This window comes from Rhipicephalus sanguineus, chromosome 5 (assembly GCF_013339695.2).
Source record: "Rhipicephalus sanguineus isolate Rsan-2018 chromosome 5, BIME_Rsan_1.4, whole genome shotgun sequence".
In the NCBI taxonomy this organism is placed as follows: domain Eukaryota; kingdom Metazoa; phylum Arthropoda; class Arachnida; order Ixodida; family Ixodidae; genus Rhipicephalus; species Rhipicephalus sanguineus.
Genome location: NC_051180.1, coordinates 203,146,883 through 203,161,733, shown reverse-complemented (window position 1 = coordinate 203,161,733; position 14,851 = coordinate 203,146,883). Strand labels below are relative to the sequence as shown.

At 48.3% G+C, this 14,851-nt stretch overlaps 1 protein-coding gene across 1 annotated transcript in view; it reads right to left on the bottom strand.

Moving 5' to 3' along the window:
- Nucleotides 1-14,851, bottom strand: part of LOC119395186 (NGFI-A-binding protein homolog) — a 1,247,109-nt gene that overhangs the window by 237,772 nt on the left and 994,486 nt on the right. The window contains exon 7 of the mRNA XM_049416112.1: nucleotides 6,577-6,821. Coding sequence (XP_049272069.1) covers nucleotides 6,577-6,821 — 245 coding nt within the window. The remainder of the gene's footprint in view (nucleotides 1-6,576; nucleotides 6,822-14,851) is intronic.

Genomic DNA, 14,851 nt, shown 5'->3' with positions numbered 1-14,851 from the left:
GGGAAGCGTGCAGTAAAGTTGCAATATATCTGAAATGTGGGATGTTAATCGTAGCCACCAGTTTGTCTTATAATAAAAAAGAGCATTCCAGCGGGTCCTTGTTTGTTTTGGTTTAAAGCACGTACTTGAATTTCCAGATAAGAATTGCTGACAGTTCCTGAACAGACATAATTGCAACATGGGAGCCTTCAGCAGTATATTTGGTTAAAAACATCTTTGTGGATGTCCCCCTCACAAGTACCTTCTGAGCCGCAGACTCAAGAACATGGAAGTGTTTGAATACAAGTTGAGGCCTTCTGCAGCAAAGCGACTGTTCAGGGCATCAGAAAGGTCATTCAGTTAGAGGCTAAACTGAGTTGCTGAAAACTTGTATGGCCAGCTTCACTCCCATTTTGAGCATATGTGACAGATTCACACGACAGTACGTCAGCATTAGGTACACCCTAAACTCTGCTGAAATTTTAGTGTCCGCCAAACAAATGCGCATCATAACACGACCTCTTCACTCACAGTGCGGTGGCGTAAAAAGAGAAAATATCTCTGCATAACTTATAAACCAGCGTAGCAGTATAGCACAAAGCACTCTGCCAAGGTGAAGCGCGAACAAGCGCTATTGTGACTAGAAAAACATACCAGGACAGGCCCAGAGAGGAGTGCGAGGGTGGCCAGAGAACAAGCAGGCACTAGAGCTACTGCGTATGCTAGCAGCAGGCTTGCGCATATGTCTGGCTAGCAACGACAGGTATGCGGTGAAGTGGCACTGCCGTTTGTGCAGGCGACATGCCTACAGTGTCGCCAATTAACATGTCTGGCGTGTCGAAGACCGGCGATAAACATTGACTATCGACGTCTAGTGTTAATTCAGTTCGCTGCAGCAGCGGCGTCGAAAAATCCAAAAATTGTCCCGAGCGTCAGCTTCTCCGCAATGCATGGTTGCTAGCTGCATTTGGAAGACATGCGCAACTCTGCTACCCAAAGGTAGCAGAGTTGCGCATAGGTCTGGCTAGCAACCAGAGCTATGCGGCGAAGTCGCACTCTGTTTTTGCAGGCGACATGCCCACCGTGTCGCTGATTAACATGACTGGCGTGTCGAAAAACGGCCGATAAACATTGACTATCAATGACTAGTGTTAGTTCAGTTCTCTACAGCGGCGGCATCGAGAAATGCAAAAATTGGCCTGAGCGTCAGCTTCTCCGCAATGCATGGTTGCTAGCGGCGTTTGGAAGACAGGTGCGCAACTCTGCTACCTAAAGGTAGCCATTTGCAGTAACTCTAGCAGCCACTAGTCTCGCGCGCACCCTCTCGAGCGGTCACGACGCGCTGTTTTCTCACCTAAACTATGCTTACACCGTGGTTGGGACCAATGCCAGTGCAATGCCTGCCTCTTTACTGTCTCGGAATGTTTCCTATGACTGACACTATTCTAAGGAGTTTTTTGGGTGTGATCTACAACTACTGCGACGTAGGTATTTCTGTTTGGGTATTCAAGCGCGCCTCAGAAGGTTGCTCTTTCGGCTGACCCATAGCTTTCCCCGCTCTACTCATGCGTCTGCCCTTGCTGTAACCTGGATGCATGTTCTTCGGCAGATTTGCTTCTAGAAGTCTGTCGCGAATTTCTCTCTTTGTTATCCCCCTTTTCCCCGTATTGATTGTGGTAATTCTTTCCTAGCTTGCGCAGTATATGTCGTGCCGTTTAAGTCTTGGTTGATAGGTTCCTCCTGAGATATTTGTCGCGAGTCTGTGAGTTCGTCCACTGCGTTGTGGAGTCTTAACATGAGGAAGAGATCCGTGCTCGTGCTGATGGGAATCCCTAGTGCTAGGTGCTTTTTTTTGTCAGAGTGGCAATTTTGGCCTTTTCGGCTGCACGCCAGCTGTGGAAGGCTGCTATGTATGTGATCCGACTGATTACGATGGACTGTGTCAGCCGTATGATGCTTTCTTCTTTCATACCTTGGTGAAAGGCTCTATCACCTCCCCGATGCTCTACAATGTCGTCCTTATAGCGCTGCCCAATCTGCGTGTATGATGGTAGCGGCGGATTAATGGAACAAAGACTGCAGACCTCAAAAAACACAATAGAGCAGCACCTCATAGGAACAGGGCTCACATGTTCTGCGAAAAAATCCCAACTTCTCTTACACCTTCCCTCAATTCGGGCGCAGGCCTCCCGAAAGGATGGGACAGAAACGAGGCTCCTTAGGAAACACACCAGTAACGGGTGAAATATCCAAACAGTGAACCAGCTCCAGGTGCACGGTCTTTTAATCGAGAAGAAAGCTACAAACTGATATTGAAACGCTCCTTACCTCAATAAGGGGGCCTTAACAGCTTGAGGAAGCCTTACAGCGTGTTCTAGAATGCACCTTACTAAGGTTCCCTCATTGAGGCCTTCCTTGGTGCTCCCTCAAGTTAAGGTAACGCTATAGGGCAACCTTCGTATCTCCCCTTGCCTCGCACTCAAATGGTGCTTGCCTGCAGCACTTTGCCAGTGACACTGTGTCTGATTTCTTGTTTGAGATGGATGCTTTGTACTTCTGCACAAGGTCTGTAATTATAGCCTTCTCGCTGTCTCTGAAAAATTGCTCGTCATGCATGTTTTCGAGCGTGCGTGCACTGCGGCTGAACGGCTGCGAAACGTTTTCGTTAAGATGGCGCAGCGCAAAGAGGACAAGGTATACAGGGACGACGAAGACAGAGCGCTCAATGCCAACTCGAGCTTTATCGTCTCCTACAAAAAAGAAACAGCGAAAAAGGAATGAACAGAGCCAAGCTATGCGAAACGGTACATACAGAAATGTCCCCTCATGGCCCACCGCTCGTGCTGGCGTCTTCCAGGAATGACAGCTCTTTTTCAGATTAGGCTAACAAGGGCTTCTTATGCATGGGCATTCTTTACGTGCCATACGAGCTGCTTCCACAACGATGCGGGTGCCGTAGTTCGGGTGTGAGAAAATCACCTTGGTCTTAGTGAACCAAGGGGTGCCGCCGCAAGAGCAGGAAACCCTCATTTCCTTTTCTGCCGATTATCTTAGCCACTGAGATCAGTTATCGATTGTGATACAAGCAAGTTACCTATGCCTGAAAGCTGACGCCTACTCTGTGGCAGCAGGACTATTTTAATGCGTTGGAGAAGCAAGCCCTAACAATAGCTCGTTTGACAAGTTTACTGTGCAGAGGTGAGAACAGTAGGATTAGTTTTTGCGCGCGTGGTTCATACGTCCAGCGAACATGACCCCTGGTGAAATAGAGCTTTAGTTAACGTCAAGGAACCGGACGGATCCTAGTGTGGTATATGATGTGTTATGACCAGGGCGGAACACATTCTTAAAATATACCGACCATTTGTTAGAACACAGAATACAACCCCGACGCACCACACTGTAAGACTACTATGAAATCGTCCACATATCAGAGGAGTCTCTGAACATGGGTTCCTGGGAACCGGTGCACTAAGACTGTCTCGTTTTGCTAGCAACATACTGCAGTAATATGTTCTGGCAGGCTAGTTGGTTCATTGGATTGGCAGTCTGCGCTCGTGGTGTCCTGAATGTTTTCATACTTGTGTCTTCGTCTTCCCGCACTGTTTAAGAAAGTTTATTGCTAAAGCAAGGTGTGGTAGCGGGCTAGTTGCTAAAACTTTAGCGCAAAAGGTGCACAGCGGACAAAGGAACGACGACAGGTCGTTCCACAAAGGCGCGATGCACGATCCGGTAGACACGCCCCGGTTCTGAATGTCAACATAATAATTTACTTGGACATAAGTAGATCGAGATGAAATTGTACCAAATGTAGGAAATTTCGCAAGCTTAAGCCTGCTTGGTTATCAAAATCAATCTCACCCATGTCCTCAATTCGATCCGTATTACTCGCTCCCGTATAACGCGCCGTTGAAATGCATCAATGGAAGGATTGAGCACCAGTGTTGCCAGACCATCCTCATTTTACCTGCTGCAACAGGCGAAAGTTAAATAAACGAGAAAGCCTGTGCCACTGTATTGCGAAAATGTGATGTACACGTTATTATTTATCAGTATGCATCAAAAATATTCTTTATTCTTGCTTGAAAGGGAACGCTCAGTTCGCATTTCACAAATAATCTCGAGCCCACACTTGCGAAACACGCGCCTTAAATTACCGAGGCGGCTCTTTGCAGAGAAAGGATGGAGGAAGCTTTTAGAGTATGTTGGCTTCCTCAGCGAGCTCCTTAAGACAAGGATACATGAAGGGCGGTGAATAAACGGCGTCAACGAAACAACCACAAGAAGAGACAAGGACGTACGCCTACTAACAACTGGTTTTATTCGAGGCACACGGGGACATATATATGCTCAACTCTTGTCAGCTCTGATCACATGGTAACCATAAAATCGATAAACGTTGTACGTGATGACGTATGTTTAACAAATAAAATTGAATAGTGATTTGTGAAACGTGGTGTCAACAACTAAAGTAAAATGAACACGTGACAAAAGATGTATGACTAACAGAAAATTTCAATGCGCCAACATACTTCAACGAGCCAACATAGGAACACCCATTAACAGGCATTTCTTTTCCTTAATCCCGACCATGCGCAGTTGTCTCCAAATAAGGCGGGGTTTGGAGTTCAGTCCTGCATCGAAAACAAAGGCGTTTTGGCCTTTCAGAATTCGGCAGGAATGTCTGTTGAAAAGTTCCTCAGCCTACTGCAGTTTTATCTTGGTTCTACGTTATAGTCCAATATGAAGACCGAGTGTATATTCAAAAACAGGGCGTTTGTATAGGTTCCTGTGTGGCCCCAGTGCTGAGCAACATCTTCCTGGCTGCGGTTGATCGTGTGTTGGATAAAAAGTTTGACAAGAACAAGGTGCTTAAAATATTTAGGTACGTCGACGACTTTTTGGTAGTGTTAAGTAGACAGCATGCTTCAGAACATTCAGGCATCATACAGGAAATTCTACAGGTTTTTAAAGAATATAGCCACGGATTAGAGTACACTTTTGAACTCCCAAAAAATTATAAACTGCAATTTTTAGACATTCAGCTTTCCTTGGAAAGAAAAGGGGTACAATGGATGTACAACCCTCGAGCGCAAAAAGAACTTTTGTCCTATCAGTCGACGCACTCGAAGACAGTTAAAAGAGGGATTGCCACAGCGGCTTTGGAATCGGCTATCAAGAAATCCTGCGAGCCTTGCATGGGAAGCAGTTTTCGACACCAGATCGAACGACTAAAGAAGGCAGGCTATCCTCAGACAGTGCTAACAGCAATAGTGGAGTCTCTTCTCCAGAAAATTAAAGGTAAGAAGAAAGAAAAAAGTACACCCGAAGAAACCAGGAAAGTAAAGCCTGTAGTGGTACCCTACTCTCACCGCGTAGCCCACAATCTAAAAAAAGTCGCCAATAAGTAAAATGTGCCGGTTGTGTTCTCGGCCCCTATCAAGCTCGCCTCCCTGTGCCCTCGGATTAATAAATGCAAAAAAAGCAAGATTACTTGCGGAACCCAGCATGTAAGACCGTTTGTGACGTGCAAAGAAAGTGTCGTTTATGAAATCCCGCTCACATGCAACAAGGTCTACATAGGACAAACGGGGCGTTGCCTGAACGAACGGTTGAGAGAGCACGAGCGGTCACTTGATAAAGGGACCGGGTCCAATTTGGCAATCCATTGTAAAGCCTGCGGATGTTCTCCTCGTTTAAAGGACACCTTGGTGCTGGATAAAAGTAATGACAGCGTAGCACGCGAGCTGCAAGAGGCCTTCTTCATTAAGAAAAAGGACCTGGAATGTGTTAGTGATCCATCTAAAACATTGTATAAATGTGAGGTATCGTTTTTAGAAGCGCTTAGTTAACCCCGCCTTATTTGGAGACAACTGCGCATGGTCGGGATTAAGGAAAAGAAATGCCTGTTAATGGGTGTTCCTATGTTGGCTCGTTGAAGTATGTTGGCGCATTGAAATTTTCTGTTAGTCATCTTTTGTCACGTGTTCATTTTACTTTAGTTGTTGACACCACGTTTCACAAATCACTATTCAATTTTATTTGTTAAACATACGTCATCACGTACAACGTTTATCGATTTTATGGTTACCATGTGATCAGAGCTGACAAGAGTTGAGCATATATATGTCCCCGTGTGCCTCGAATAAAACCAGTTGTTAGTAGGCGTACGTCCTTGTCTCTTCTTGTGGTTGTTTCGTTGACGCCGTTTATTCACCGCTCTAAATGCACCAACTAGCCCAACAAAAAGTTTTAGTTGATACATGATGGGCTCCTCACGTAAGGTGATAAAATGGTCTGAGGTAGGGAGTCTTTGAGAATACGAGCCTACACGAGTCTAACAAGCACCATACGACAAGTCTTTCTGAAAACTTTTCTCCACCTTCGGGGCTTTAGTTATTTGCTATGGGTCTCATGGCATCTTGCCGATGTCGCAAAGTTAACTGCACGGTACTGAGTTGCCAACTAGAGCGCCATTCTCAGATACCAAATACCTCCCCTTCGAACTTAAAAGAAAGGTACAAATAAAACTGTGTGCAGATTGTTTACTCCTTACGTAACTCTGCGGCGTTTTCACAAGTTAACGAGCGAACGCACCTGGCCGAACGGCGGTTGCGGAGCGGAGATCGTCGGCGGCGGCGGCGGCGGTGGCGGCGGGGGTGGCGCATGGTGAATCCTAGGCGGCGGCTCCTTGAGGCCCGGCGAAGCGCTCACGGGCGGCCGCAGCGGGGGCGCCAAGCCCATGGGGCGCGCCACCGGGGATACGCCGTGCTGCATCTGGGGGGGAGGAGGGTGGTGGCCCGGAGGACCAAGCGACGGCACCAGTGGCGCCTGGAACATGGCTGCATGAAACGAAAGATCCTCGTCAGTCGCCACTCGCTTTTGCGTCACTGGCAGCACGTGACAAACGCAGCCAGGAGCCACGCATGGCCCACAGCTGAGCGCACTTGTAATGACACTGCTGGGCGGATTCACTGAGGCGCGCAACGAAAGTAGAAGAAACCGCTAAGACATTTGTGACTGAAATATTGCGCCACGCCACATCAGACAATACAAGCGGTCGTTCTCAAGACAGTCACTGCAGTTTTGTTGTCTTGCATTTTGCAATACTGCGATTTAACGCGCAACTTGGGAATTGGTCGCCCAAATGCAGGCGCATTTGTTGTTAGAACTTCATCGGTGATACCTGCAACGAAGTATCGGCTGCCTGTAGCGATAACCACCCTGTTGTCACAAGCATCGTTCGAGGCATAATATTGGGCACTTTCTAACACGAAAGTGTCTTATGTCGGGATCGACCAATACTTCAGTGGCGTAATTATGTCACTGAAATGACGTCAAAAAATGCAAGGATCAGATGGCAAAGAAAAAAAAATGTTCCGTCAAATGGAGTCGAGCCCACGACCTCTCCGTCCGCGACAACAGATGCTCGGCACGCTATCCACAGCGCCATGGCCACACACTCTGGTTGCTTTACAAACGCGCCTTTGATATCTACCACTTTCTTGTCACGGTGTTATTGGTCGGCGGGGTGGCGTCGGCGTTTGGGAGCGGTAAAGTGTATAATGCATCATGACCGTGGCCTCCGCGATTACCTCCTGCAACGCGTCGTTGCTACGCCTCCGTCCCATTCGGCGCGTTTCCAATAAAGTCCAATTTTGTCAACGCTTTAACACGTGCTCAAAATCACAGTTGCTGTTACTGTCGTACAAATTGTAGTCACATTCGCAATCGTTTCTCGCGTGATGACGAAGTCCGTGCAGTTAGCATTTCCGAGTTGCAGTCCATACCTAATTCTAAGAAATAACACAGGGAATTATTCGGATATCCGATTCCCAATGTAGATGACTGCAGCGGATGTGGAGCGCTTTCGGTTGTCCTTCCAATTACAGTTTGAAGTCGCGCATATGTTTCTGCAAAATGAGGCCCCATGCGGCAGTGCAAATATTTTCTCCCGATTCTCATCCACGCATTCAAAAGTCTTCTCGTTTATTTCGAGCGCCACATTCAATTTTGAAAGCTGGGAAAACGCCACGGTCCCGTGTTTCCATACCGCTTAATCGAAAGCCAGCTTCTGTGATGCCACAAGATATTGATAGTTTGGTTCAAATCGAAAGAACAAGAAAGTAGCCAAAAATTAGCCGATTAGCCGAGACGTTTTTTCCTGCCGCCACCGTACTAAACAAGTAGCCAAATTGGCGCAAAGTAGGCAAACCCGCCAACCCTGCTCAGCCCACATAGCAAGGAGAAACGCGAATCAGCGGCCGCTGAACAGTTTTCAACAAAGTCTAAGAATTGTGCATTCAAGCTTCGCTGACAGAGTATACGATCTGCCAGACACATACTATGCCCGAGGGTGTTTAGCACAGAATCTCTAGAAAACATAAGGAAAATGGCGGCTTCCCTCATTTTCAAGGTTACGCACTAACCGTGCGCATACCGTATTGAAACGCACCTCCTGTTTGGTCCATAAAAGTGAACAAGGAGCGAGGCCATCACTGAGAATTGCACCAACCTACGCTGCAATAGAAATGGCCGCAAAATCACCGATGTCGGCTCCGGTGACGACGGGGGAGTGTCTGGGCTACGCGGCGTGGATGAATTAGCGGCTCAGTGGGCGCCTAATGAGGTCAGCCAACCGCGCTTTTCGTGACTGGGCGCCAGAAGGTGTGCGTGCCGCGGGGATTGCTTCACACAGCGGATACCAAATGCCGCTCTCGTGGGAGCTCAGAAGGAGCGACGTCTTGCGTTTTTGTACTGGATCCCCAGTCTACAATGGCCGCTTGCGTTGCCAAGCGCTGTCGAATACTGCACAAGCCTCCTGAGACTTTTTGAAAAAGGATTCGCAGCTACGGACATTTAGTAATCAGCGCAGACTTGTTAAACAATCCCGAAAATGAAAATTATCACACATTGGGACATAGGATGCAGCAGTTATTTCGGATAGACCTCACGGACTACCTAAAATAACCCGATGGTTCCAGTCGAGACCTTTGCGACTTATCCCATGTCGACCACATGGACGAGCAATTTCGGTTTGACGGTACACAGGCTAGCAGAAACTTTGCCCGCTCATGCTGAAATGTTGGCAGAGCCTTACACGTAGAGCTTCGTTCAGGTGGGCTGCTGCACTGTTCCAAAATTTTCATTCGATTTGATCACGGTAAACACGAACGTTGCCAAAAAAGTTTTATGTGACGTCCGTGATTCTGTAGTGCTCTGGAAACGGTAGCTATGAAGTACTTGTATGGACTACGAACCTTCTCGCAGGTTGAGCTTTTAAGGGCGGAAAGTTATTTGTAAAACGCGCTTGCAAAAAGTAGGACACTTGTATAACTACTTTCCACCAAAAGTTCCCCTCGCTTCACCGTCAAGATACCTGCTTCAACGAACAGGGCGCGTCCACTTCTGCAAATGGTTCTCCACTACGGCGTGCTTCCATGCGATGCCCGCGAAAATGCGAGAATCTTGAACATTTTCCACATAACTTCGTGGCTGCGAAACATCACTGAGAGCGATCGCGGCCGCAAATCAATATTGATCCTTCACTGCGACTGTCCACTACAAAATTCGAGAGCTCACGATAAATTAATGGCAATTTTAATAGTAACTCCGACAACGCTCTACTGCCGGTGTGGAGTGATGACAATGGCTCCATACGCACAAAACTGAAGCGACTATTTCCATCACGCATTGCGGTGGAAGCTTTGAGAGCTCATATCAGGCATTTTTCCCGGGCCACCACCTTCCAACATTGCCTTCAGAAAGGGCATCGTATTGTGCAACGATTGCAAACCATTCTGCCCGCCTTCCGTCAGGCTTCAGCCCCGCATCTAAGCCAGCGATACCTCCTTGGTGCTTCATTCGACCTGAAGTGCACCTCAGCGTACCGGGAATCAGAAAAAAATCTCAGCTCTCATCTCCAATGCTGAAACAACTATCTCTGAATCTCTTGCACGAGAAGTATACGCTCATCACGTGCATGTTTATACCGATGGGTCAACTACCCTCCAGTGTTCGTCCGGAGTCGTCCCAGCGAAAGCTATTACCGTCAGTTTCAAGACAGACCACCCAACGACATCGACGGCAGCAGAACTTGCCCCTCTTCGCGCTGCGCTTTGAGTAGTCAACCGCGAACAGCCTCAACGATTGTCGATCTTCTGCGATTCGAAGGTAGCCCTGCAATCTTTGCTATCAGCCTTGCGACACGGACGGTATACGAACAGTTGGTCTTCGAGGTTACGTATCTCCTTCATACTTCGTTAGAGAAAGGACACCACGTGTCATTTCAGTGGCTGCCAAGTCACTGCGGCCTGATAGGCAATGAACACGCCGACAATGCTGCTCGATCAGCTCTTCAAGGTGACAGGCTCGAGAAAATACCCCCATAAAGGATCCGATGCTGCTAGCCAACTTCGAGTGGCCGCACAAGAAATTACTGCCTCCACTTGTAATACAGCAAGCAGACTGCACAACCACCACCGCCACTGCCCGACCACTTTACGTGTTCAGACACCTGCGGGCCCTACGCCGAAATGATGCCACTCTGCTTTGCCGCTTATGGCTAAGTGTGGCTTTCACAATGTCATTCTCCTTTCGAATCGAAATGGCTGACAACCCGTTTTGTGACAACAGTGGTATATAGCGAGGAGTCACTACAGCACATCTTCTGTCCTCGCTACAATGCGCAGAGAAAATCACTCGCAGTCGCTCTTGCTCGTGTAGATCCCAGACCGATGACGGCAGAAACCAATCTGGAATGTCGTGCTGAGAGGTCATCGCGGGTGAAGCCGACGAAGGCAGTGCTCAGCTTCTTGAAGGCATCAGATTTGCACCGGCGGTTATAGGCTGACGTAGAGCACTGCACGGGCCGATTTTTCCGGCCCGGGTCCGGCCCGGCCCGAAAACTTCATGCTCCGGCCCGCCCGAGCCCGGCCCGGTGTTCTTAAATGTGGCCCGTACCCGGCCCGGGCCCGAAATGTTTGGGCCCGGCCCGGCCCGTCCCGGCCCGTTTCAGCTAGTTGTGCCTTGAGCATAAAGGAGGCACTGTCCAACCTTCGGTTATTGTGAAGATACCTGCCGCACACAAGATATTTTCTAGAGATTAATTGTTTTAGGAACTTCTTTCAGTGTCACGACTTTCATTGGTACTGTGTATACTTTCGGTTAATTACGCCCGTAACAGTCTTGCGAAATAATTGCAGAGCAATATAAAATATAATTAGAGTCATAGCTGGCTGTTTCATATGCGCACGCAGTGCTAACCACACAATCTTATTTTTGCATTTCAAAGAACGACTACAAAATATATTACCTCTATAAAGTGAAAAAAAAAAACATGGTAGACATTCTTAGTTTGAGCCTACATCAATTGCATACGAGCTAGGGCTGTTGAGTAAAGTAGCAAGTCTCCTGCAAACTTCATCTATTGCACAATGGAATGAAAAAAAAAACGGAGTGCCCTGACTGCCAGAAGATGGCTTGGTTATCGGAATATGCCTGGGGCTTACCCTGAAAGCAAATTTTGAAGCGATTTCTCAGATAGAAGTGCTTTCATTCGTGCATAGACAGTGCCTAAGCGAAACGAGGTCCCCGCCATCTTTTACGTGGAAATTTGTTTTCATTCCGAAGTTATTTAAAACAAAACACTCGTGTAAGACGTGTGTACAGTAACGGTGTGTTGAATAAAGGGCGGTTTAAATAAAACTGATCAGTCTGTGTGTGTTTGTGTGTGTGTTGGTTATTCCCAGAATCCCGGATCGCTTCTCTAGCCTCATCATGCACTCCAGTTGTGAGCCACACTCGGGGAAACGAGTGTCGCTATGGTCTGGCGCCTTACCACCAGTAATGGGAAAATCAATAACGGTGTTCGCCCTGTCATAAGAGTCGCTCCGCATCTTGCACTTAAACTGCACGAAAAACAGCTCCTGAGATATTAATGGCTCACAAGTCACGTTGACCAGTCCACGGAGTCAGGCAGGCGGAAACAGGCGCCGCGGGCCTGCGAGCGTAGCTGCATATTTGAAAACATCGAAATGTTTCCCTACATACAAACGCGCACATCTTTTATACACTAATCTAGGCAGTTTACCGTTGCTTTCCTTACACGGTACTTATATTAGGCGTTTCTTGAAATTACGTGCAGCATACAAATTGGAGCGAAATTTTAGATGTCTTGTACTGTGCAATTTCTGTGCACGCCAATGCACTCCAGGTGGTTTTAAATTACCCGGAGCCCTCAACGACGGCGTCTCACATAGCCTGGGTCGCTTCGAGAAGTTAAACCCCACAAAACAACAAAAACATAACCAAACAACGTACACACGCAATTATGCAGATACGTACGAGACCCGGGCCTAATACGGGCCTAATACGGGCCTGGCTCAGGCCCGAGCCCGACCCGAGCCCGAAGATCACGGGCCCGAGCCCGGCCCGGGCCCGATCCAACAATCCCTTACCCGGCCCGGCCCGGGCCCGTGCAGTGCTCTAGGCTGACGACGTTAGCATGACTGTGAGATGTGTGTGACTTTTTGTGTGTGCGTGCGCTCTCCCTCTATCTTTATATCTCCCCCATCCCTTTCCCCAGTGTAGGGTAGCATACTGGTCCTTCTAGACTGGTTAACATCCCTGCCTTTCCTTTCTCTCCTATTCCTTCCACACAATCACACACGTAATTCATAATGTTTCGTCGAGGTCCTCAAAATCAGCAGCGGCGCTTTCGTGACGCACATGCACTGCTCTGCCGCTGGACGAGGAGTTGCGACGGCTCCAAGCTCAGGCCGCGTCGCAAATGTAATTTTTGCCGTCTTCAGAGTCTGTAGCTCTGCGCAGTACAAGCGCACAGACTTTTAGAGAATTGCATGCTGCGCACATTGGAGAGTCCTACCCGCATGTGTGCCATTTAGCTTCACTGAGATGCAGCTTAGCTGGCGCTCTCCCCTGCCTCGATCTGCTGTTTTGAGATACGCGAGGGCATTCAACAAACTGACACGTTCGGGGAAAGCCCTTGTTGAGAAAGCGCACACTCAAGACGTAATGGAGGGACCTGGCGTTCTGCTGTTGCGTGTTTGTGACGGTTCTTTACATTACCAACAAGCTCCGGTTCAAACTCTCTTGTTTGTGTTGGATAGCTTACACGATACGCAGCCAGTTCTGCTCTCTTGGCGAGCACACCTTTGCTCCGAACAGCACAATTGGGCACGAAGCGGCGGTCACGTTGCGAGGCTCGACGAAGAAGGCGTGTATGCATAGTGTTCTTGACTTCCGAAATGTTCAATCCCACAGCCCTGTCGGGCTCACGTGAGCGCCCACTCGTTACTCACCTCCGTCGTAAGTGGCGGCCGATGTTACCTATCACGCAGAATGGGAAAAAATCGGCGGCCGCATTTCGATGGGACGCGAGAACAGATGCCCGTTGAAGAACGCCAGGTGGTCGAACCACCACAACGACGCCCCCCTTAACGCAGCATTACAGCGTACCTCATAATTGTATCGCGCTTTCAGCACGTAAAACTCCGAAAATGATTATGCTCTCCATCTGGTCTCCTAGCGATGATGGCGCAAAAATAAATAATCTACCCTTGCGAGGAATCCAACTCCAGTCCTAGAGCAGAGGACGCGATTACGCGTGCCACACCAGCTGTTTTCATTTTTTCACTGCGACAACATTAGGCGCCCGAAATGCCGCATCCGTCACATTGCGCTGACGTATTCATCGATTAGCTTGGTTTCTCGCGTACATGCGGCGCTACAGTCAGCAGACATCAGCGATTCCGGTCAATGGCACGATGGAATTTTGACACATGGAGCCATATGTGTGTGTGTGTGTGTGTGTGTCCGAGTACCGACTAGACAATCGCTGCCGAGGAGTCCTCTCTGTTTTACCTTTAAACCAAAATTGCAAAGCGTTCCGCACGGTACAGCTTCGTTGGCTCGGTGCAACGATCGCTGGGAAAACAAAGAAAGCGCGGCTGCGCACGACACCGGAGAAAAATCTTGGCTGCTTAGAGGACGCTCCTTTTGTCTTGTTCAGACCATTAAAAAAAAGGGAAAAAAAAGGCAACGCCGACGACGCGCGAAAGAGCCCCCGCTTAAACCAAAGAAGAAACCCTGCCCGGGGGCAACAAATAAAACCTCCCTGTGAACCCACTCAGCATGGGATCTTGCAAAGATGCCGTCCCCCATTTTCCCTTTCTTTTTTATTCGCGTGAAACACGTCGTCTTTTGGCCAAGTCTTGCGAGCCGTCTTTCTCGCTCTCCCCATCGATTCGCCCATCTGCTGTCCACGAGCGCGCAACGGGTCGGCGTGATCGCGCCTTTTCCCGCGTTTGCGATTTCTGCTCGCGCTTTGTCTCTTGTATTTCTTTTTTTTTGTTTTTCATCTTTTGTTCGTGGCGCCCCCACTGTCACCGCTGCGGGGGAGGGACGCCACGTCGCAAAAAACCTCGAGCACAAGGAAAAAAAAAGGAAACATATAATAGCAAAAGGGAGAGGAGGGGCACCAGCCAATCAGCGACTGGGAGGGGCCACTGGGGTCTCTAGATTATTGTGTTCAGCGGCCTTTGGCTCGTCGGGCTCTTTTTCTCTTTTTAAGCGGCTTTATTACAGCTCACGCCATTATTGTGAGTTTTATTTTTCTTCGGCAGCACATTTGCACAGCGAAGAGAGCGCCTGAATATTATAAAGCGACCCTGCTGAAGACAACCTACAACTTATAGCACTTGGAAAGTTAAGTTCTTTGTTTGAATAAATTGCAGAGGGAAGCTTATACCGGGTGTTTGAAGAAATGTCTCAAAAATCGTGAAAAACTAGGAAAATGCGATATTTTTTCTCAGCCTCCACAATTACTTTTTCTGTAGCGGCAGGCGTCTTA